Source organism: Acyrthosiphon pisum, chromosome A2 (genome assembly GCF_005508785.2).
Source record: "Acyrthosiphon pisum isolate AL4f chromosome A2, pea_aphid_22Mar2018_4r6ur, whole genome shotgun sequence".
Taxonomy (NCBI): Eukaryota; Metazoa; Arthropoda; class Insecta; order Hemiptera; family Aphididae; genus Acyrthosiphon; species Acyrthosiphon pisum.
Genome location: NC_042495.1, coordinates 37,384,151 through 37,411,634, shown reverse-complemented (window position 1 = coordinate 37,411,634; position 27,484 = coordinate 37,384,151). Strand labels below are relative to the sequence as shown.

The following is a 27,484-nucleotide window of genomic DNA, read 5'->3' as shown; positions in this document are numbered from 1 at the left end:
AAACATATTATAATAATAAAAATGTAACTTCAAGATTTACATTTCGTAGAATGAATAGTAATACTACGAACGCTCACTGACACTTTATACATTGATTATTACGATTACGTATTATAGATAGTGGACACTACACAGTCAGAACACACCGTGCCATTTCCCTCATAGTCACATTGTCACACAACTTAGTAATTGATTTTATTTTTATAAGCTAAAAGAAAAATGGAGCAAAAAAAAAGTAAGTTACCAGCAACTAGTAGTACTCCATTGAATTTTTTTAAAAAGAAGCTTGGAATTGACGTAGGTATTACAATTTTAAATTATTCAAAATACTAAACATTAATAGGCCCGGAACTAAATGTATTAAAATCGTACAAAATATGTACGACGTATTTTATACACTTATTATAATTTATAATTAATATTACAACTCGCGCTAAAATTATGCTAAATCAAATAAACACCAGTTAAAAAATGTATTGAAAATTTAACTGCAGTCACTGCAGTTTATTCAATCAGCTATTAGGTATCTATGTCATATTAATTTTTATAAAAAATTTGAATGAGTTTATTAAAAAAAATAGAATTTAATAATTTATAATAATAATTAATAATGCATAATATTTAATAATAATTTTACCTACACAATTTCTTGTATATTATTTAAAGAAACAGAGAAATCTGATGATGTATTATGGGCAAAGCCCCCCACAAGGTTGCCATACAAATTTATTTTGATCCCCTCCCATGAAACATTCTCAATTACGCCACTGCACTTGATACTATACAGCGGAGCGTAAGATGTTCTAGATCCATGCTTGTCATCAACTTTTTTTAAAAAATGTTTAGCAGATTAAAATTCTTTGTAATCACTAATCCCCTTGCTGCATGAAATCCTTTCTCCCAGTGACCGAATGTCTAATCAGTACGAACTACTAATTGGCAATTTTCAATAAAACGTTTATCTGTTTTGAGTTTTGTTACAAAAATACATGAGATACATTGAATAAACCTGCCTTTCGAAATAACAAGAAAATAGCGGTAGTCATTAACAAATAATGACCAAGTACTCAATTGAATATCTAAATAAATCAAAACAATTTTTTTTTAAAATGTAGCGAAAAAATAGCACGCTACATTTAAACAATTAGCGTTAGACATAGCGCACTACATTTTAAAAAATGTAACTTTAGCGATAGCGAGCTACTTTTTGGGGGGAGTAGCAGTAGCGTTAGTGTGCTACAAATAAACAGTAGCGTCCCGACCACTGGTTGTTGTTTGTCGAATTGTCAGATTGTCAGAAGAACAACTCGGGTTGTCGAGTGACGACGTGGCATAAAAGTAATATTATTGCTTATTAGTGTTTATTTATAAACTATTAAAATGTCGTGTTATATCAAGAATAATATCGAAACAATATTATTTAATACATACAATAAAAATTAATTTTGGGAACGGGTCCAAAAAGAATATCGCACACGGGCCACTTATTATGTAGTTGCGGCACTGGGTATAGGTCATCTACCCTTTACAAAGCTTATAATATTATATCGTTAATCGTTATACAGCTATATGGATATGGCATATGCCCATATAAGTACGCATTGGTATACTTATATAATAATAATATCATAATATATATTAATATAAGTAGGTACTGATAAATGGTGTGATAATGGAGTAATAGACCTCTATCATTATTTAAGAGGATGTCAGAGCACTATAATTGGTTTTATCTCACCGACACACGAGCATATACCAACTTAGAGTGAATTGACCTATACGTTAAACTTAATGGTTAGAAGTTAGAACATTATCTGTGTTCGAACTTCTTAGTTCATACATTGGCTTTTTTACAATATTTCAACTTTTATGTGAGTTGTGAGTATCTATTAAAAATGCTATAATTATTCAAGAATACTCATATATTATTTCTTTAAAATTTCATTTTTATTTATTATTATTAGTTAAATTTAGTAACTTACGTTTTTGTCCTATAATGCTTTGGAAAAACTTACTATTCTATATTTCTATTTATATGTTTATATATACTAATTACTAATTAGTAAAATTACCTACTAATAAGTAATAAGCCTACTAACTGTATCATAATAATTAATAACATAGTATATTTTCACTTTAATTAATATTTAATACTTCATTATTGTTTTCCCCATCAATACGACAGTACCCACTTGGCAACGTCCAACTTAGAGCAAATCTTTGGGCCCTTACATTGATACAACCAGGACCGTATTTACAATTTTTGCGCCCTGGGTCAACAATATTTTTACGCCCCCCCCCCCCCAAAAAAAAAAAAAATCCGTCTTTTAATCGTTTGGTTATGGTTATTTATTTATGAACATTTTGTTAAAAACAGACTACGATGATGCATTATTTTAATTACTGTCAAAACGTATAACAACATAAAATTGTACACTATAAAAAAAGGAACAAATGCACTTTACTATGCCCCTCACGAATTTCAAAATTTCGAAGTTTTAGCCATCCAAAGTTTGCGATTTTACGTTTATGCGCATGCGTGCAACGCTACTTGACTGCCACGCGCAGCACCATAAAAATTTTAACAAAAAAACAAAAATATGCCTCGATTTGTTGTGTAAAACTACCTTGGGCAGGCCTCGGAATTAAACAAGGTTGTTAAAAAGCACATAATGTACTGCGCTCGAACAAAAAGCTCGAAAACTTCCCCCGATTTTCTGTGTAAAACCACCTTGGGTAGCCTACAGAATTAAACAATCTTGTTGAAAAACCATACCTGCTAATATGTATATTATACTATATATTTATTATATATTATACACAAGTTTCTCCGCGCAGCATTAAAGTAGTGTAACGCGCATGCGTAAACGTAAAATCGTAAACTTTGGATAGCTATAACTTCCAAAATAATGATTTCCGCAAAAAAATTTTAAATTCGTAAGGGGCGTGGTAAAGTGCATTTTAGCCTAAAAAAAATTAAAAAAATTAGTAATTAATATTTATCATTGATTGACAAATCAATTGAATGACGTCAAATGGCCATATTATCATAGTCATGCAATGCAAAAAATCCAAGTATAGGTACTCAATTCTTACCAAAAAAATGTTATCCATATAATATACACCGGCGCCTGGCCGCCCCCTAAATGTGTCAAAAATTGGCAGCCCGGGGCAACAGTACCCTGTAGCTCTTCCCTAAATACGGCCCTGGATACATTATATATTACCTATATTTAATCAATACCCCTTACACCAGACTCGCATACTATTATATAGTGCATGGTGCATACGTATCGAATCGATTTATATCGATAATAATATTGGCTCGCCGCTCGAAGACCTTAACCCGGATCAAATACAAAAAATAATATCGAAAATCTCGTCTCGGCGTTGTGTCCGAATGGTACGCTCGTATACCGTTCCGAGAATAGAGTATTTCCGATTTCACTTGTACTTGACCGCTGATTATTTACAATGAACATCGATAATAATAATAATGATAATGTGTGGTGTGTGTATGTATCACGGTTGTCTATTTTAGACAACTGCGGTACGTATCATGCCGGCAAAATGGCTGCCGTGCCGGCGTAATACCGGCGGACGACGCTCAGGCGCGACGGTTTGACGGGTTATTTGCCGCTTGCCCGGATTCCCCTCCGCTGGGCCATGGGTCGATAACGTACGTGGCCGTAGGTGTGCTCAAGCGCGGCGCACGTTACCCGCCGTCAGTGACGTAACGACGACCGCAGTCGACTAAGTGCGCTACGGAACTCGTGACGTCATGCGCACTGGCCGACGTATACACGACGCGTTCCCAGCGCAGACCGCCGAGCCAGCCGCCTACCGAAGTCGAAGTGCCGATCGTGGTCGTCCCAATCCAGTCATTTACGGTACACACCCCATCGAGTCAACACACTCGACGTCGTCATCTCCACTTCCTTCAGGTAAGATTTTTAATAATTATTTGTCTCGTCTTTCATCCGATCGGCGATCTACAGATCCGTCGCCACTCGAAACGAACTCATTATTCGCTTCTCTCCGCGAGCGATTTCGTTTCGTATTGTTGTTATATCATATTACGTGTGTTTTCAAACGCATAATCTTGTTGTATTATATTATTACGTGGTCTATCTGGTTTATCGTCCAATGCTGTGACGATCTGACGGCGGCGGATTTGGTCGTTCAGTCGCCGGTTCGCCGCCATTGTCCGTCGCGAAGCGGCGTGTAACGCTTACTTATATCGTCAATAAACAATTTTTGTCTACCACAGATTTTTAGGTTTTTTTTTAATCCTAAAATCGTTGAGTTTTTGTATTATACACACTTCCGCCCGTCTGCTCTCCGCTGACTATCCGCTAAAATCCGATCAATACTCTCTGACCTTGGTTGACCTTCACATTAAATCGACTTTGGCGTTTGACGCCCGTTTATCCTCCGTGTGAACTTTGTCGCTCGTTTAACCCACAAGTTGAGTAATGTGTTATCATTGTTTGCAATTTTTGTTGTCTGCCCTTCAACATTTTGATTGCCCTTACAACTGTGTGTCTATTTCGGGCGTGATAAATTCACCGGGTGACCTATAATTATCCTACCTACTGGCTACATGGAATCAAAATAAAATTGCATCTTTCAACTTTGTTTGATAATTTTTTTTTAAATTTAATACTGACAAAAATTAAATAAATATTTTCAACTGATATTCCGCACAATAATATGTAATTATTGAACTGATATATTGTATCACGATACACTTCAATTTCTTCCTTGAAAATCTTGGTATTTTTATTGAAAATAATACTCTGGTTTTATACTTTTATGTTTGAACCTTGTAAATTACATTCACTTACTAATTTATTGAGATGGTACCTTGTCTACAGATACGTATACATATATATTGTATGTGTCTATGTACATAAATACTGCATGGTAGAAGTTGTCTTATTGTTAGCTGTTTTAAATATTTTTCCCTGTACCTTATCAGTTCAATTTAATCAACACGATGGGTTATAGATGGTTTTTCCTTTCTAATTATATGACATTATTTAAATTATTTATATATTAATATTTTATTATACAAGATCAAAAACATTAGAAAACCCTTGTTTAATATACCTACTTTAAATATAATGTAATATATTAATATAATTATAATATTATGTATACCTAATTAATTTTGATAAAAAAATTGTATATAAATTTAACTGTATTAGGTTTCCACAACTATTAAAATAACAATTATTTGGCTATTTTAACTTAAAATCAAAGTCATTACTACAGACTACAGATATTTTTATAATTGAATGTGTTTATGTTTATTGGTAACAATGCCAAATGTGATGACCTTTTTTCTAACCTACGGTTACAGTAATAACTAATATTCACATCTTAAATTACATTGTACCTAAAGCTTACATATTTTTTATAGTCATTATTTAGTAAAACATTTTTACAATTTTAAAGCTAATATTGTATGTTAGTTTTTATTAACTCTCAAAATATGAGAATGGTACCTACATCAAAGAAATGTTTCAACCATAATATACTATTTTTTGTGATTAATGTACAAAAAGTAATTTCATGTCTATAAGTTCTGTAAGGTCATTGGCTAAACTGCTTTCAAAAAGTTTGGCGATCTTTAATCAGAGAAATATTTCTTATAAGCCCTTGATTTATAATTATTTTTACGTTAGTATGCATCATTACCGATCATTACTCATTAGTAAATTGGGAAGAGTGTTGTATTATGTCGTATATTCACTAAATCATCACTGGTATAAATTGCTAGTATTAAATGAATTCTAAAATTCTGTTACCTATTTAGTTACATATATTTACTATTTTGGTTTCCATCTCAAATTCAGAGTCAAATATATCTTAATAAATAAATAACAAAGATAAAAAAATCTAATTTTAAATGTTTATATATTTTTTGTTACTGATTAGGTAGCTAGAAAATTAAATTCTACTTAAAAAAAAAAGTCAATGTAGGTTATCAAAACTAAAATATACTTATTTATAAACATTAAATACACCTGCAATTTTTGAGCTGTTATTGTTTCTATGAAGTATAGTCATTGGACCCCCCCCCCTTCTATCAGTCCCGTTCTGTATACTTGTAACCCCTCCCCACTCCCCCATATTACCTATTATATAAATTTATTACAGATTGTATATATTCTTGTTTTCTAATATATTGTTTCTACTATAAAAGATTTAAAATAAATGTCAATATTTAAGACTGTTATTTTTATTAAGAATGGGTTTTGGTTTTAAATATATGGTAACCAACGTATTATTCTTGATACTTGAATAATTATTTTGATTAACGATATGCAATAGCCAATAACCAATAACCGCTACTAAAAATACAAAAATTGAAGTGTTTTTAGTTCTCTATACTCTATACTCTATACTTTATATCTATACTAAGAATGTCGAGTTTTGCTCTACCCCTTAATGTGGAGGTAACAAAAAGGCAGATGAGATGAAGCATCAGTGTTGGTCAATATTGTCAGTGGAATAGATATCCAATTTTGACACATTTTCATCCATTGGCTCGGAATTCTGAATAGAGCATATTTATCAAAGTTTTGTTATCAGTATAAGTTACAGATTAAATCTGTTAACCAGTCTTAGGTCTTGAACTAAGAACCAAATCTCGTATAATAGTAATTAATAATAGGTACTTAAAATATATCTATTTTTTGTGCCTTGATAACTGAAAAGTAATTTATTCATCAGAAAAGCTTATTCAATTTGAATGTTACACATATGGTATAGTATAGGTACTACATTTATAATTTATAGGTAATCTACACCAAACATTATCAGTTTTTGTTGATACTTGTGACCTTGGAATTTACACCTTTAACTTTCAAACCAAATAATAAAATGTTTTTATTTCAATTTTAATGATCCTAGAAAATATTTGATTTTTCCTTTTTTTATTATTAATAATAAATTGTTATGTTAATTATATTCTACTATTATTATTTTTAGTAAATACAATATAAAAAAACTAATATGTCAAACATTGGTATCAATGGATTTGGTCGTATTGGCCGATTGGTGTTGAGAGCTTCGTTGGAAAAGGGCGCCAAAGTTGTAGCCATCAACGATCCATTCATTGGTATTGAATATATGGTATATTTGTTCAAGTACGATTCCACTCATGGACGTTTCAAAGGCGAAGTTTCTGTTGATGGAGACGTTCTTATTGTCAATGGTAAATATTTTACAGTTAAAAATTTAAAATGTTATATTGGACTTAATATTTATACTTATTATCATTAGGAAACAAGATCAAGGTGTTCTCTGAACGCGACCCAAAGGCCATCCAATGGGGATCTGCTGGTGCTGATTACGTGGTAGAATCCACTGGTGTGTTTACTACCATTGAAAAAGCATCTGCTCACTTGGAAGGTGGAGCCAAGAAAGTTATCATCTCTGCACCAAGTGCTGATGCACCAATGTTTGTTGTTGGTGTTAACTTGGATGCATACAATCCATCATTCAAAGTTGTATCTAATGCTTCATGCACAACTAACTGCTTGGCTCCATTAGCCAAGGTTATTCATGACAACTTTGGAATTGTTGAAGGTCTTATGACTACTGTTCACGCTACCACCGCCACCCAAAAAACTGTTGATGGACCATCTGGAAAAGTTAGTCTTTGAAAATTGTCACTTTTAACATTATTTGTGTCATTTCAATTTTTTTTTTATTTGTTTATAGTTGTGGAGAGATGGCAGAGGTGCTGCCCAAAACATCATTCCTGCATCTACTGGAGCAGCCAAGGCTGTTAGCAAGGTTATCCCAGAACTTAATGGAAAATTAACTGGAATGGCTTTCAGAGTACCAGTTGCTAATGTTTCTGTTGTTGACTTGACTGTAAGGTGAGTTATCAAAAGTAATATTTGTTTTAGTTTGATTACAACAATATTACTGTTAATATTTTTTACTGCATAAGAATTACAAATCATTTTGAATACCAAATACTTATAATTGAGTTCTTAAGAGCATGTTATCCGCCATTTGTTGTCTCTTGTCTTACAAGTGTGTAATAGCAAATTGTAAACTCAGCAAAACGCGTTATAATTCTTTAGTTTAAAATTTGTAGTAAATTGACCACTTATAAAATTTACAGGTAAGATTATTAACTAGGCAATCAACTCTTTATTGTATTTTAACTTTAAAGGGAGTTTTGAGTATTTTAAGATGTACAAACAATTAAATATACTCATAACTCTCTATTTAAAATTAAAACCTAATTAAAAAAGCCCATGGATTGCCTAGATAATAATCTACCCTTTCAATTGCACATGATACACACTTGTAAGATGGAGACAATACATTTACAAAATGTCCTCTTAAGCAACTCAGTAAAGTACAATGATGACTAGAAATTATACTATAACCAAAATAAGAATGGCAGTCTGTGGCTAATTTGTGCACAGAGGCGAGGCGTAGCTTTGTTCCAAAGTACTAGCCTTTTGTGTCGATTCAGTGGGGGAAGCGTCTGACCATTTTCAATGACCACTACCATTCTTATTTTGAATAGAGTATAATGACTATATTTGTATTGGTTTAATATAAAAACTATTGAAACTAATGAATATTTAGATATTACTTACATTCAAAAATATATATGTAAGTAATTCTACAAGTATACTTCATGGTTAAAATCATTTATATTTATTTTATTATGTAGTTTACTGTTTTAGTAAACAATTAATTAAATAATATATTCATTTTTTTAGACTTGCAAAACCAGCATCATACCAAGATATCAAAGATAAAGTCAAGGAAGCCGCAGAAGGACCATTGAAAGGAATTTTGGGTTACACTGAAGATGAAGTTGTGTCTTCCGACTTTATTGGTGATACCCACTCATCAATCTTTGACGCTAAGGCGGGAATTTCATTGAACGACCAATTTGTCAAACTTATTTCATGGTAATAAATCATATTATATAACACAAAGATTGACCATGTACCTATTAATTAATTATTCATTTATTTTTAAGGTACGACAATGAATATGGTTACTCCAACCGTGTTGTGGACTTGATCAAGTACATGCAATCTAAGGATTAAACCGTAGTTTCAAGCTACTACTAATAGTTGCGATAAGTAACTACACATTTGTGTTTTAGAATAAAACTACATTTTTTTGTTCCCTATCATCAATATTTTTGTTTACTGTGTGAAATTTTAAATAGAAATACTCAATTTTTTTTTTTTATAGAAATTATATTTTTGTTTATGTAAAAATCCTAAAATAAAATAAACAAACAATTATATACCTACCTCGATATAAAAATAATAAATAAAACAATGAATTTTAGAAGACAATAAAATTATTATCAAAATCTTAATACTGTAACTTCATTAAAATACAACAATGACAAAATTAATGTGCATATGAGGTAAATGCTTGAAAAATGTATATAAGATTGGTTCATTGATTGTTCACATTGGTAAGCACCAATTTTTGTTGCATATGCTATTGCGTGGGCAATATAATTTTGTTCGTGAATGGAATGAAACAAATGTCCCATTGGTCCTATAACAAATATTTGAGTAAGAATTTGATAAATTAATTGTCTATTAAATATTTACCTTTGGCATACACTGCTACGTCACTTCCACCATGTAGACCTGTCTCTTCCGGAATACCAACTTGTTGACTATAATCATGAATAGTTGTATTAACAGATGCTGTTGGATTCTGTCTAATGACTAAAACACCCTGACGGGTATACACTGGGCGCTTAGCATATCCTATAGAATACGTTAATGTTGTGTAAGGAACATCATCTGATTCTGATATTCCTGCCACAGCTAGAATATTATTCCCTCGATTTGGATATCCATTAATTGATAATAAGTTAGCGTGGTCACTGGTCACAATCACTAATGTGTCGTGTAACATGTTTAACTGTTTTAGCAAATTGATTGAAGTATTGATTGTCTTATCAAATTCGACAGTTTCGTCTAGAGCTAACCTGGCTGTGCTTTGATGGTGTGCTGCATCAATTAACCCACTTTCCACCTATAATACAATATTATAAAGTGAAATGAAACAGTTAAAATTTATGAAATAGACAAAAATAGTAAGCTTAATGCTTATTAATTAGGAATTGAATTAATAAACAATGAATAACAAACTTTCTTTTACATTTGAATTCTTTATATAAATATAAAGTATATTGTCTGTCATAATTTTGCTTAAACTAATATAATTGTAAAACTTAAATTATTATTAATAATATGTATCACTTGCTTAATAAGTATATTGTTACTGGAATCAGTGGAATCCAATAGTGCAAGTTATAATATAGCCTAAGTGTACAATCAAGGTACAATAGTACCTATAATACAGAAGTTATCTTAAGAATTTTCTAGAAGTATGGTAGCATCTTTTATTAACATAATAAATTCCAATATTATTATTATATCATTTGCTTGAGAGTAAAGCAAATCAAAGAATTGGTACTTATAGGTACTAAATTGTTGGGCAAGTTTTTTTAATTTTTGATAGCACATTTTTATTTATATTAGGAGATATACATACCATTAAAAAAAATCCATTTTCATTTTTTGAAATTACTTTAATAGCTGTTTCAGTCATTAATTCTAGTGATGGTATTCTTAACGACGTTTTATTTCTAGTATATTCCATTGGCATTGTTCCGTTTGTAAACAATCCTAAATAATAAAATATATAATCATAAATACTTGCTGAGTGCTTATTAACTTATTGCTTAAATCTGTGGTGATTAAAAAAAAACCCATAATAAAGAATGACATTAGGTATTATTATACAGTTTCTAGTTAGTAAATAACAATTACTTATTATATAGTTCAGTAATACTTTTTTTTTTTTTAATTGATCATGAAGCCCGGCAACTGATCATTAGCTAGTTTTTTTGTTTGTAGGGGAGAAATTGTAAGTTTATTAACACATGTGTTTTTTTTTGTTTTGTAGATTTTTTAGTGGGTACGGGTGGGGGATGGCGGCACTTTTCTCCGGACACCGTGACTTGCCCGAAGAAAAATGCCTCCCGCTTCCGGGTTCGAACCGACGCCTTAATCCGCTCGGCCACTCCATCCCCCAGTAATAATATTATGTAGTACCTACCCTGTAATTTAAATTTTATAGTCAATAGAGTACAGTGGCGTAGCCATGATTTTTTTTCGGGGGGCTGATCAACTTTTACACTTTTACACATTAAACACATTCTAGTACAGATAGATAGCTGAAAAGTGTTAATATTTATAGGTACAGTGGCGTGCTTAGGGGGGTGGGTGGTTAGGGGTTATATCCCCCTCCCCTATTGTCTTTTTTTGCCGACCTACAGAAAACCACTTAGAGTTTAGAGTATTTTTTGTTAATTATTAATTTTATTCGTTGAGTCAACAAGCTTGAAATTTAATACGAGGCTCTTAATATATTCTTACAATAGCAGTTGAAAAATATGTAAAAATTATATCAAAAATTATGATAGGTACAGTCACCATTTTTTTTTTTTATAAGCATTTAGTTCAAATTTTGACCAATTACGAAAAAACCACGAAAATGTGCAAATTATTTTGAATTGGAAATTCATAAAAAATTTTATCGAACTATCTAAGAAAATAAGATTCCTCATAAGTTTGTCTACCTTTATCAAAAAAAAAAAATGTTTACCGGAAAGTCAAATTACATTTTTATGAGCGTTTGAAGTTCAAATGTTAACATAATTGGATATTCACTCGATTTCCCATGTAGCGATTTTCTTATATTGTATTTTTTTTTTATATAATATATAACAATACATTTTTATTTGTTTGGTCAAAAAGCATGAAAATATAATACACGGCCCCTAATATATTTTTACAAAAATATTAAAAATACATATGCACAATTTTTTTATAAATATTTAAAGTTTTAATTTCGACAAAATATATCAAACTTAAAATTTAAAATGCGGGTAAGTGGATGTCACTTTGTTGTATAGTAGGTTACAAGTGGATCAATGTATAATGAATTGTATTAAACTTGAATTCAATGGTATACGATAATTTGTATCCAGGATAAAAAAAAAAATAAAAACCATTGTAAAACCATTAGCTTCTAAAATTATTTAGTAGTTAAAAATGTACCTACCTATATATATTAATAACATTAATATAAATATAATATACAGTCCTAGGCTGCCAAACCGTCTCTGCTCAGAACCGTTTTTTGCACACATGATATAATATATCATTGAATTGAAATTTACAGTCATCCAATTGTAGCATACTGTACAGCAGAGTGACTTCCACATATCCGTTTTCTTTTGTTAATTTTTTTAAAAAAATGGTCTCTCTCCCATTTAAAATTTCTGGGCACGCCACTGTATAGGTAGTACATTTTTAAATATTTTAAATATAATTTAAGACTTTTTGAGCGACTATCATAGACCATTAAAATAATTTTTAAATGTTCTTAACATTTCGGGGGGAGGGGCTGCAGCCCGCTCAGCCCCCCTGGCTAAGCCACTGATAGAGTACTAAATTAGTTACAGCAATAATTAGGCATAATTATAGTATCAGTTAGGTTCCAGTCATTTCTCAGTTCTTACGCAAGGGAAATATATACTTAATCAGTATATCATATATGTAGATCATAAGGTTATTATTACTAACTGCTGAGCATGGACTATGATATACAGGACTGGGCATGACAAGGTTTGGGGGTATGGGGGTTGACCACGAAATGTTATACAACAGGCGGCGTTCGGGGAGATATTTTCCTTTTAGCATTACTATTTATTATGTAAACAGGAAAATGAACTAAAAATGTGGTAAAATGTAGTTTCAAATACACATTTACCACGTTAACAAGAGAAGTGAATCCAATAGACAACTTTTTTCCTATTCGTCAGTGTACTTGGATATAATAAAATATTAAATCAATGAGTCCAATAATCGGCGACAATACTGTATTAAAGTGTAGGTATAGGTATAGTTGTGCATCAATTATAAGATTCATTTGGTTGGATATATCTTAAAATACTATCTTTGTGCTGGTCTAAAGTGGCATCCACAGAATTTAAAGCATATATGTCACTATGTTAGACGTAAAGACGTTAGTAGGTTACTCACCCAAAATGTACTCTGTTCCTTCAGTGTCCAACAATTTTATATCGTTTACGTTGGTCAAGAACTTATGCGACAGATTGTTGGATAGTTTGTCGTCTATCCACGCACGGATCAGATCTTTGCGATCCGATCGCACGCACAAGGATTTATCAACGGGTTCCTTTGGGTTCGGTGGTGAATTAGCTTCAAACGATTTCTTGCCGCCGCCCATTATAACCTGTTTTTGGAAAACAAATCGACACGCTGTGTTATAAATAGTGTTATGATGGACAATGGACACGCAATATCCCGCCTATAACATGAAGTCGAGCAAGATGAACTCATTCAGGATTAAAAAAAAATATTTTTCTTTAAAATATTTCTATATTGTGACGTTTTATAACAACTCAATTGTAGTCAGCCCCAAAGGTGGGTAAGTTAATCAAAATAATTATCTCAAGTTAAGTTAAGTTAAGAGGATACAAGATTGGTAAGTTAAAAGTTAACAGTTACCAAATGATAAATTTAACTCGATAAGTTAAAAGTTAATATAGAAAAAAATATTAACTTAACTTAGTTTAAAAAAATTTAATCTATTTTTTTTTTAATTAGTATGTAAATCACATAAAGAGTGCAGTGTGTTTTTCTAGTTTCTAATTTATAAATTAAAAAAATAATTTTATTGAACTTTTATCATAATGTACACTGTATACCATTTTACTATTATTTAATAATTTAACAAATATATTGTTTTTATATTGTATAGCAATTTATTGAATGTCATAATACATGAAGATGAGTACATGACCTTCGTATATATTATAAGTTATATAACATTAAGACATAACAATTGTCAATTTGTAATTTAAAATTATTAATTTTATTTAAAACATTTATAATTGCAACTCGTATAATATATAATTTACAACTTAATAAGATATATTAATATTTAATATACACAAAATTATGTTATCAAGAAATAGAACAGAAATGTTTATGTTTTTTTATTGGATTATTTTAATTTTAAACTGATATTGTAATATGTACGTATAAACGAACAATTTCAAAATGTATTTAACTTGATGGATTTTTTTAAAATTTGCTGAGAAAAGCTAAGTTATTTCAACTGTAAATTAAACTAGTTAATTTCATAAGTTGATTAAAAAATAAACTAACTAGTTAATGCCCGCCTTTGGTCAGCCCATGTAGTAAATTACGTAGGACTGGTAGTAGGTCGTAACTATAGTCTATATTGTAATAATTTATATTATAGCAGTCCTTATAGCGACCTATAGGTACAGGTATATATCACAGAAGATATTTTATTATTTTATTAATTCGGAGGCGACATAGTTATAAAAAAAGCAGATATTAAAAATACAAAAATACTTTTGTATATTTTTACTGATTTGTCAAAAAAAAAGTAGATATAGGTAGTCTTGACTAAAATTAAGTACCTATACCAGTGGCGTGTGGTCAGGGCAAGCGAGGTAAGCGTCGCATGCCTGCTCAAAAAGGAAGAAATATAAATTTCATCATGCCAATAAGCAATATGATAGGTTTTTTTATTTTAGATATAATCTACTCATCAAGAATGGCCCATAATTATCTGTATCATAATTGTATCTATAGTAATTGGTATAAGAAAATTATAATAAATTAAGGTCATAAAGGTAGGTAGGTATGCAATATATTGACAAAAGCGCTTCGGATTTCGATAGTAGCTATGGCCGGGCAGTGGCGCATTCACGTTAACAAATACACATCAAAAGTATGTCACTAGTATGCTAATTGTCACTTAACTTGCTAATTTTGAAAATCAACTTGCTATTACTTGCTAATTATTCGCTATTTTTTGGCATATTTTTGGATCGGACTGGATAAAGTGGATGGGCTACCTAAAGTTGGCCCTCCTAATTAAAAACTGATCATATAAAATGTGAAAATAACTTGCTAATTTTGAAAACCAACTTGCTATTACTTGCTAGTTATTCGCTATTTTTTGGCATACTTTTGATGTGTATTTGTTAACGTGGGTGGGCCAAGTTCATGGACGTGCAGTGGCGTGTTGAACTCATTTTTGGTGAGGAGCAAAAATGTGTACAAGGTATCCACCCACTTACGCCCTTGATGTTTATAACGGAATTTCCAACTTAGCAAAAAAGTTAAAATCAAAAATTTACAAAATATGCGTACATTTGTATAATCGGATAATCAGTTGCGTATATAGCTGCAGCCCCCCCCCCCTCCCGAGATTACAATCTTTTTAAATAGAACAATAATATATTTTATTAGGTACTATTATAAGTTATAATATTTCATAGCCTGTTGAAAAATAACAAATACGAAAGTATTTATAGAAACTATTAAATATATAGTAGACTGCAGTAGCCTCTAAGTAATAGATCACTTGCTAGTTTCTATCTACTATAGCCCACCCCAAAAATTATTTCTATATACGCCACTGTCGGATATGATATTTCTACGATATACCTAGTCTCCTAGGTTGCTAGGTATTATGTGGCAGGGGGACCACACGACCATCCACCATCCATAAATTTTTAAGGAGCAATTGCTCCAAAATAATACCTTCGACACGACACTTTGGCCAGGTGTGGTAGGGCAACCCGCCTATACGATTTACGCAGCAGTTGGAAGCTTATAAATACTTTTTCCAATAAGTACCCAAAATTCGATATTTAGGTTTTTTGTCATAATAATATAATATTGTTGCCCACGAACACAAGGCGTACTTTCGTCACATAATGTTATCTTATCTGGACGAGTCTAAATCTCCGACAATCAATTTTTTTTGTTAGATTAAAAAATTAATTTACTGTATTGTATCTATACATATTACATATGAGGAAGTTTCAAATGGCAAGCCATAATATGATTTGGTAAATAAAATTAAAATTAATAATTTAGTATCACCTTTTCAAGAAGTATTTAAACTTGGGTAACTCATCCCAACTATTTCTAGTACAACATGATTCAATTGAAAAGTCATTTTCAGCTTTGAAACGAATCAAATCTTATCAAAGATCGACACAAAATCAAGATGGACTAAGTTCTTTGTCGATAATATCTATTGAAAAATAATTATTAATAAAAACAAAAAATATATACCTATATATAGTTAAATAGTTAAAAATTTATAAAATGTTAAACTTGTATAGCTAAGGATTGAAAATTTAAATTAAGGTTTCACGTAAATAGCTTATAATATATAAATTACTTTATTATATTATAATATATTTATTATAATATAATAAATATAAATATATATTATAATTATCATTAGTAATATCATTGGCTAACTGACCATCTTCGCTTAGAATTGTTTTTCTTATACAATGATATTATATCATTGAATTCAAATTTAACACTATCAGTGACCCAGTTTTAACCCACTGTAAAGCAGAGCAAAACCCACTTGCTCACCTTTTTATTTTGCTTATAAGTAAAATAATTTTAGGATTTTGGGCATCTCGTAATAATTGGAAAACCCGGAGCCCATTTGGATATGCGTCAATAAGATTTAATTTTAAATGTTTATAATAAATATTATGTGGATAGAATAATACTATTGCCCAGAAATTTTTTTTTTATCAAAATTATTATTAGAAAAAATTGGATTGATAGGTAGGTCCTTTTGATAACTTCATCGGCTCTCGAAATTTCTCTGCGTGCCTTTGTACATCGAAGTGCTAGGGTCTCTGTAATGTATTCTACATTTCTACACCTGTGTGGGGCTGTATCTTGTGCGACTTGTTGATTGTTAAGCTATTTAGATGTGACACTGACTACAACTACAAGTTATAATATGTTTATACGCTACATACTACATACGTAAATATTATTAAAACATACTATAAACGTACCTACCTACTTGTATAAAATATGTATAATAGTTTATAGTTATTAATAATATTATATTGTTACTCCATATGTAGACATTTATTATTTAATACGTTTTACTCTTTTACTTCGACAAACAATTTTATACAATGACACGCGTGATGCTATCACAGAATAATATAATACGATAATAATATTATTTATATAATTATATTATAAGTCATAACATACGCCACCTTTCAGTGAATGCTTTTTTTCGGAATAAAAACGTACCTACCTATTCACACACGTCGTATCGCATACAGATTACAGACACTAGCCGTATCAACAATTGTTTTTAGACGCCGCATATGATAATATGATTAAGATAAAATATGATATTATTGAGCAATTAGTGTTGTGGATAAATAGATAATAACTGTCTGCCGTGGTACGAAATTCTAAATACTCGAATTCCAACGTTCTGGGAGTCGTTTGCAGACAAGATATCACACGTAGGTAGTAAACACGACATAATAATATTATAACGAAAATATAAATAATTATATTATTACAATATTAATAACAATGAAAAGTTAAAGAATAAATAAAAAAACGTGTAGGTACCAACACACGCAGCGATCTGGATATAATAATACCTATTATAATAATTTAAATGAAAAATAGATAAATATAAATGTATAAAAATTTAAATATTATAATACCCACATTTATGGATTTACATTTTACATTATTGGAGGATTCAAGAAAAATAATATTTGGATTATTTTGGAGAGTCATGTTAAGGGCGGTCAGTTAGAGTCAGGGGCTGATTCAAATAAACAGAGGTCTGTGCACTATTTACTTTGGACCCCTTTCAACTAAAAGACACACTGAAGTGGAAAATAGAAGCATTATTTCGCCTATTTGTACACTCCCGTGCCTATTCTATAAAATATTTTCATCTTAAAGATTGTAACAGCTATATTTTTTTTTATGTCATTTCATTTTTCATTTTCAAGGCATTTTGAGACTTGACTAAACTTTTAAATGTCGCTTAAATCCTGTGTCAAATCAGGTCTCATAAACGTACATAATAATATACTATACCTACATGGGCACATGGCTACAATTTGTATAATAGAATAATATAACGTGCCTTAAAATGTCGTCCTGGTCGGTCTTCAATGAGCTGCCTGGCAATGTCCTTGCAGTTTTTCGCGCTTGGCGGCATAGCGGCGTTGCATTCCCACTTCCGGTTCGACGTCCGGGCATATAGGGCGGCGGGCGTAGCATCGGTAATCCTGGTGTTGGTCACAAACCCTGTGAACGTCACATGATAGTGATCAGTGATGAAAACAATCAAACCGAGTCATCAAAATAAAACCATTTTTTTTTTCTAACCAATTTGGCATATTATATTTTTTGACTGAAATAATGATATTGTCGTTTGTAATTTTATCAGGTTCTAGACGCCACGACTTAATCGGGTTTTGTTCGGATTTGGGTTCGGGTTTTATTAACTTTTCGGTAAATATAACGGATTATATTTAAACTATAATTTACAGGCTTTTTGTTAATCTGGGATTCGTTTTTTTTTTTTGGTGAAAAGGGGCCATGAAAATGTTTATAAGTAAAACATACTTAATTTACATATTTAACCGAATACCGACTTATAATAATAATAATAATAATAATAATAAAAATAATATTTGAATAGAATACATAATAATAAAATATTAGTATAATAGTAAATTTAAGTATACAAGTATAATTGACTTCAACTGGTTCACATAATCATGTAACTATTAATTATTAATAATAATTTATTATACTGCACACGAGGTGTACTTATATACGTATAATAGTTAATATATGGGTATCTTATAACATAGCCATAGTATAGTACCCATATCATAATATTATATTATCAGCTCACCAATGAGGCATGAATGGAACGGCACGAAATAATTACATATTTAAATATTTTATTGGATATGAATATAATATGATAAAGGTAGTGTTATAATAAAAAAAACTATTATAGTATTATCTTTCGTACCTACGTGTTATTAGTTATTACTTATTAATATTATTATTCATTTATATTAATCATTAATGGATGATAATGTATAATATAAATACGGTTACATTATAATACACGCATAGATACCTACTTAATACCTACATTATACATTATTATTATGGATTTAGTTGCCGATTTATAAAGCTTAATAATAATATATAATACCTATACTGGTTGAAATTTTTTTCGGGGTTGCGTGATTTGACAGTAACAAAAGGTATATCTAATAATTATTAATATACTACCTACGGCTCCCGTGTAAAAATATATTTTATATAGTACCTATAATAATGATATTATAATTTATTTTTGTTGTTAATAATATTATATTGACAGTTCATGGTGCTACTTCCAATACATTCACATTACCTTCTGGCGTTCCCCAAAAGGTCATTTTGGTCATCTCATATTTGCCCTCTTAATCAATTATCATCTCAATAGACATATTTCCTATTGCAAAGTTATTTCATTCGCCGACGACATTAAATTTAACATGGAAATTAACTCCACTTACGACTGCATTCGTCTACAGACTGACCTCAACTGCTTTTGTGACTGGGCTCTACGTGTCGGACTTATACACTAAATCTTGAGAAATATGGCGTAATGTCATTTTGTGGAGCCGCTCGCCTCTTCACTACTCCTGTTGCGTTTCACTCGAGTGGTTATATAATATTAATAAAGATATTGGCTTTTACTTGACCCTAATCATTTTATTTGACCATCATTATATTATAATTTCACCGTCGATAGCTTTGGAAGTCCTGGGCTTCATTAAACGCAATAACAAGCTGTTCCCTTTCAGTTCATGTCTCCGCTCTTTTTGCTTCTCACGTATTATGTCTGCTCCATTCTGGAATATACATCATGATATTATACACACCGGTCGTATACCATCCGTATTTGGATCGTGACCGACAACGTATAGAGCTAGTTAAACCCCGTGCTTTTACTAAATGTAAATTGCTTTTGTTCTTAAAATACCAACCTCTCATGACTAAATTACTATTTGTTCTTCACTAGGTATTCCTACCCTTGTTTATCACCGTATTGATTCCGATATCTCTTTTATTTCATCCCTTCTTAGCTTCTTAGCTAGATAGTTCGCTCCCGAACTATCTGCATCAAATGAACCACTCACTTTTCTACGTTCAACCACTATTTCGTATGACAATAATCATTCCACACACAGAATGATCTGCCAAATTAATAAACTAATTTTATTTTTCGGCTACCTTAATTAATCATAATTCCATTTCATGTGTTTCTGATTGTAAACTTATCTTATACACTGCGTGTCATTAAGTATAACGGGAATAACCAGTTTGGGCGCAGTATAAACAATCTACCAGTAAATTGTTTACACGTTTGAGTGCATTTATGAATACACGTTTGGGCACAATAGGTACTGTTAAATAGTAATCGAAAGTCTTGTGTAGTCTAATCTAATAAGTACTAAAAATAAATTTTATGTACCGGTAATTAAAGCGTTTTTAAATTCAAAATCAACTGAAATGTATTCAACATTTTGGAGTACAGTTAAAAACGTATGTCTAGAACTTCTTGGTCAATGTTTAAAAGTTAAATTTCTCCACTTGGATTTTTAAAAATAAGCTCATATATTGGTTAAAAATATTTTCCCCAATTGTCGAATAATTGGTTGCCCATTTCACTTAAACCGAAGTTGGTTTCGTAAAATACAAAGTAGCAAACATTTATTGAAGCATTACACCAAGAAAACAGATACAGGGGTTTGGCTTCAGCATTTTTTGGCTTGAGTTTTTGTCGTCTGATGAGGTTGAACGTGCTTTTGTTGAGCTTATCCACTTGATGTGACAGAATTTACTGATTATATACTTGACAATTATATATCTGAAGATTCACAATTACCACCTGTTATTATATTATTTGTTTTATATGTGTCAATAATATTATACCCACAATACAAAATATTAAAAAAAAATTAAAAAACGTACGAATTGTATAAGTTTTAAGTATATATAAGATGGTTACGAGAAGCGTCTGCGTGCGTCTAATCAATCTACTAGGTACACAATAATTAACTATACCTAAAGACAGTATAGACATCAACTACTTCATTAGTAATAATATTTGCATGCACCATAGTACTTCACTAGTCACTTCCACATGTGATGTTGTATGACAACAGTTAACAACGTTATAATGTAAATAAAAGTGTTACTGCTTAACTTGCTACCTATTGCCTACGTCATTGATAATATGTATTTAACGCGCATTCTTTGTTATATTCGCTCATATTATTTAAGTAGGTACTAACCTAACCGATCATATTATAGTCTTATAAATCACTTATACTTATAATACAAATGTCATGATAATATGATAAATCATTGTATTAACGTAGCTATATTTTACTAAAAAACAATTTAGCTTAAAACATATAACATATAAAAAATTTAAAGTGCATCATACCGGTGCTTTTTCCAGCATCTTGCGCCCACGTGGCCAACGACGTAAGGCCGATCCTCCGCGAATCGGTATTGTCACAGTGAGTTATATCATTGATCTGGTAATTCGCGTCCAGGCCAATAGTCCTCTGATTGACCTTTACACCCGTGAACATTGCAGTTGCTGCACTCGCTGCATCCGGCACTTGTTTGTCGACCGAATACGTCTGAAACGCAAAATGTGATGCCACACGTATATATTACCCGACGGCCGACACAATATAATATCATAATATATTATTTCATATATTATTTTACGTTATAAGTCTGTCTTTATATTCTATATTAGTATACTTTCATGTATAAAATTGCATGTATCTACGTTTATTTTTTTTAGAGTTAACCCCTCCTCCCATTGAATTACCAACTAGATTCACTTTCTATCAGAAAAGATGCTGTTGAAGAAAATCGAAGCATTTTTATTGTCCCGAAAAAGTGATGACAGACACACAAAAAAACACACACACATCATTAATTACAATATTATAAAATCAATACATTCTTCGCCCCGCTCATGATCTAAAATGAAAACAATTAAATATACATCTTTGTATAAAATCAATACATTAATCGCTCTGCTCAAAATCTAGATTAAAACTGATTTCCATGTAGTATACACTGTAAAAATGTGTTTGGTAGACGTATATATCTATATACTATATCTATTAATAACTATTAAAGTGAACTATAATTATATTATAATGAAAAATTACGATGTTAAATTTCTTATACAGTCCTCAAAGTATTGAGATTTTTAAATTTAAATAAGAGGTTTGTAAGTAAAATTGTGTGTAGCAATTGGATAAATTCGTATTTAACACATGTAAATATGTGAATGTGTAAAATTAATTTGCAATAATATTCTATGTCAGCATCATTAATAACAATTTACACAGAACAACAGAAGTGTGCATAAAAAACATGACACTATATTTAATAATGACTAATTCACTTATTTTTAGGTACAACAAATGAATTCACTTAGCTACTGTATTTAAATTTACATACGACCATTATCAATAGTAGACATTTATTTTGATGATGATTTTATAGAATGTACTTATGTAAAAACTACTAATTCGTAGTGCTGTTAAGAATTCATGTTTTAAATTAAATTACCTATTTAAATATCGTATAATTATTATATAATACTCACAAAATAAATGATTTTTAGAAAAGTTGGTTGAATATATTTTAATGTTATTTACATTATGTAAAAATATTGGAATAATAATAATATAAATATAATCCTAGTACATAAAATAATATAATATTTTTGTAATAAAATAGATAAGAATTTTTATATCCTAAAATTATAATTTATTACTGATAATATGTGATGTTACGCTATTTTTAACTGTTTGCCCTAGGTAGTATTGTAGGCTGTAGTAATAAATTGTAATTACAAAGCGGCTGCTGATGAGTTAAATTGTGTAAATACAATTTTTAAAAATGTTACCAACAAGTATAATATATAGGTAGGTACGCTATATAATAGGTTAGGCGCCTCATATATTACATAATATCAGTATAAATATATATGTTACCGTCGATAATGTAAATTAGGTTATAATGTAAATGCCTAGCCAATATCATAAATTCCTAATATTAGTAGCAAATATCATCAATGTCTAGGCATTAATTGACAACATAGGTTAGGTTGTAAAATTAAAATATTTTATTAACGCATTTACAACTAAGACTCTGAAATTATCTTAACGTATAATACTGATAGACAATATGTTGATAATTTTGTTTAGTGAAATATTTAAATGGGTCAGAAATTGAATAATACATAATATAATGTAAATTAATACATTTATACTTAATATTACATAAATAAAATAAATAAATTGAATAATTTATTTTTATAATTTGATGTACCGTGACACTTTGAAGGTAAGTACTATATAGGTGAATACTAGATACATGTTATGTAATACGCTAGTAGGCATACATGTGTACAAATATTATAATTTTAAAAATATAATAAAAGTAGCTTACTATTTTCCGTTTACGTATCTATCCATCAATCGAGTCATTTAGTCACACAAACATACCTACTATCTATCTATAAATTGTACATTAAACAAATTCTCGTAAAATCCATATAAAAGCACATACTTAATGATATAGAAATATCAGATAATAGATAGGAGAACAGGAAAGTATATAAAACCACAACCACAAAGTGCAACATAAACCAGTTCAAGAAGTTCTCCTGATTACATAATACATGCTAAAGAGTAAAGACTATATTCAACAATTTGGGAAATTATGGAAAGAGTCTAATATTATAATGTTTATGTGAAAATCTGTCTAATAAAACCAATTATATAAATTATAATTAATAAAACTCTTATAAAATCAAACAATTAGTAAAACAGTCAATGACCATTATGAGAATAGGTATCTATGTATCAATCAAATTATTCAAAAAGTCATATGTAGTAATAAAAATAACTTTTTAACTTAATAATAATTTTATATATTATTACTAAAGGTACATTAATTAATACTGTATTTATCTATAAGAATGCCAAATACAAGCTTAGCTCAGTTGGTATACGTATCACTCGTGTCAGCTCTTAATATTATTATTGTTATTATTGTATTATAATTTAATTATACTAAAATAAAATAAAATAAATTTAATTAATATAATTATTAATCAATTATTATAACCAATAAGTTATCATGGTTTATTTTGTATACCTACTAATTACTATATAGACGACATAAATTATGTATCCGATAGACGGCTATCTTTTACTTAAAATGTAGCTAATGTACGACCATCGAAATATTAGAGCTGGAAAGTACATTAACTATTGTTAGTGCCGATTATAGAATAATCGACTTTATAATGCAAACTTTACTGATTAAAATTTACAAATACATATTTTTTTGAACTTTTACATACATAACTGTATGTAAAATATAGTTATAACTTATAATTAGGGGCGTTATTTGGGGTACAGTGGGGTATACATTGGTGGACCTATTTTTCGCCGTATCATATTGGCCTGCCTTAATTTTATGGTGGCGCCGATGTCCGACGTATCAGTTAAATTGAATTAATTGAAATAATTAATAGGTATAAGATAAATATATTTTATAAATAAAGGGATATACATAGATATACTTAGATATTAACGATATAGAAAGAAAATGAATATTAATGAATAATGATATTATACTTTTATCAGTGTTATCACTTAAAATATTAATTATTTTTCATTCCTAATAGTAAGGTTAGAAATAACTCCAACATGGCTACATTTCAAGTTTCATTGTTATAGCTGTGGCCCGTTGGTAGAAAAATGTGGCCTAGTAAAAAATTTGGCAGCACTATTTTAAAGCTGAAATGGTACCCCTGCTTATAATAAGTACCTACAATAAATTAGAGTTCACCTACAACCAGTTTACAATAGATTTTTGATTTTTGATTTAAATTGATTTAAAATTGTTATCAATCATGTCTGAAAAAGCCCGGAGTTATCGTGATTACTTATTGCTTAGGAAATATTTCTAAATGCATCATCGCCTTAAAATAATGGAAATTAGCGTTGCTTCCTAGTCAATACGGTCTAAATTGATCCGAAATATCGTTATTGAGTTGTCATTAACAATAAATCCTTAATTTACGTCTTTTCCGGTAACATATTATATATAATTATACAATGTTGTTTAAAATATCTGTTAAAACAACGTTTCTTCTCACTATAATTATTCTTGTGTATTATGACAAAAGTATATACAATATTACACAGAGTGCGTGTGTCATAAACATCGAGATAGTATGAAATTTATATAAAATTGCTTCTTCTGTTTCCTATTTCTGCAGTGATCCCAATAATAATTGTATGACAATTATGTTGGATTATAACAATAGTTAACAATAGTCCCCATTGAAAATAGTGACCTTCGGTGAAAAAATGACTTGGTGACATAAATGGTTTAGTGACCGTTTCCGTGTATATAATATACATTGTGCATTAAAAATTATTTTACTTGACATTATTCGATCACTTAAGTACTACGAGGTCCACGACACCGTTGTCCTCGTTAATAATACACAGAATTATAACTAAATAACTTCTCATTCGAAATTGTAGGTACCTACCTAATACATATTTAAATTCTTAGAAAAAATTCTGCTTCGAAACATGAAATTAAAAATTTTGCTGCGTCATTTAAATAAGTAAAAACCAAAACCGATTATGATAAAAAGTATTTATAAAACGACTTTTCAATAATGTGGCTCCGGTGACTTCAAATTATGTACAACATTTTTTCTTTGAAGTTATTTACTTGTTGTCTACTCTTAAAAGATTCACTTTGTACCATATTTATTATGAGAATAGTATTAGTGTAATAGGTATAATACAACCGATGTATTGCAATTGTGTACTCACTTTAAGCAAGCCCACGTGTGGAAACTTTTCAAAAGTCAATCGTCCGCTCTCCTTGTACTTGTAAATTCTGGTGGCCGTTACCGTGTTCGGTCCCATCCCGTCGCCGATAAACAGGATCACGTTTTTTGCTACCTTGTTGTTGACCTCCACGTTTAGAGCGTTGTTCAGCTCTTCTCTGCCCACCGACATCCAATACGCTTCATCTACATAATACCGTATTTTTTCGTACATTGTATAATACATAATGTTATAACACGCTCTCGTACATTAAACATATTAATATATGAGCTACAGAGTGGTTTCTACGAGTGATTCATTTAAGTGGTTACGTAAATAAGTATATTATACCTGATGGCTGATAATGTGCTTTATGGTAAATGTTTGGGGAATAGCGTCGACAGTGTGATCTACCGATAGATGGCTATTATAGTACTCTATAATTATGTGACTTTTTTATATGACATTACGACATAATAACATTTATTTAATAAATACAAATTTTCGCAGTCCATTATAAATAGATAGGACGAAATCGAATCAGCCACTCATATCGATAAGATGCTTTCATTTAGTTCTGACGCAATAACCTCGCGCGAATTTAATCACTAGACAGTAAAATTAAAAAGAAAACTTTGTGGATATGATTTCCATACCAAATAAATGGAGAAATCTAAAGTGGTTGTCAAGATAAAACCCATATTAACAAAAAAAAGAATTTTGAATTTAAAAGTTCTTAATACTTATACAATGACATAATTATTAAAAAATTAGGATTTTTTTAAATAATAATTGTGTTTTTTAGGTATTTATTTGTGAATAATAATAATAAGTTATTGATAATAGTTATATTCTTAATATAAAAATTAATTTTATATATCCATTTTTAGTTATTTATGAGGTAGAATGATGCATTGGAATTACTAACTTTAAATATTAATATAAAAAAAAAAAAAAATTGGTGTAGAGTACCTATACCTACCTCTTTGAGTAAGTCTCTGTAATGTATATGTTAAACTCAAATAATATATAGGAGTACATTATATTATAACAGTATTAATCAGGGTTCAAAGTTCTGGGTCCAGTAACAAAAATTAATGGGTTGGGCCCAGTTATAAGACACAGTTAAAAATATAAATCTAGTATAATATAAATTATAAAGTGTGTGTATAATTTAAGTCTAAAGTATCAAAGTTAAACCAAGTTTGTCGTTTTTATTTAATTCAACCTACAGTGGATTAATACAATCAATTAATACAAAATCCTAACCTAACCTAACTGTGCTAAAATCCGATGAATAAAAAAAAACCAAAGGCTTTAAAAACAACAGTTGCAAATATTTCGATAGCATTAAAAAAAAATAGAGAAGTCCCTTTACTTTACTGTAAATGTAACGGATATTATATTATTAAATTTGAATTTAATAATAAATCATTGCACATGAAAGACGATTCTGTTCTATTTGGTATCAGAAACCACTATAGGCGCAACTACATCAATATTCTTAGTGGTGCACAAATTATAAAGATTTCCTGTATAATTTTC

At 30.1% G+C, this 27,484-nt stretch overlaps 2 protein-coding genes across 2 annotated transcripts; one reads left to right on the top strand and one right to left on the bottom strand.

The window, feature by feature from the left end:
* The first annotated feature begins 3,883 nt into the window (after nucleotides 1-3,883).
* LOC100169122 (glyceraldehyde-3-phosphate dehydrogenase) lies at nucleotides 3,884-9,376 on the top strand. Its single transcript, NM_001293474.1, is given in 6 exon segments — nucleotides 3,884-3,944; nucleotides 7,000-7,225; nucleotides 7,294-7,664; nucleotides 7,735-7,895; nucleotides 8,760-8,954; nucleotides 9,026-9,376. Coding segments are annotated over 5 exon segments (999 nt in total). The 5' UTR covers nucleotides 3,884-3,944; nucleotides 7,000-7,023; the 3' UTR covers nucleotides 9,096-9,376.
* Nucleotides 9,231-26,145, bottom strand: LOC100167076 (alkaline phosphatase; the record flags this gene model as incomplete). Its single annotated transcript, XM_001943320.3, is given in 7 exon segments — nucleotides 9,231-9,564; nucleotides 9,621-10,053; nucleotides 10,576-10,709; nucleotides 13,134-13,347; nucleotides 18,109-18,272; nucleotides 21,490-21,691; nucleotides 25,943-26,145. Coding segments are annotated over 7 exon segments (1,550 nt in total), but the record flags the coding sequence as incomplete, so codon positions are not given.
* Nucleotides 26,146-27,484: the final 1,339 nt, after the last annotated feature.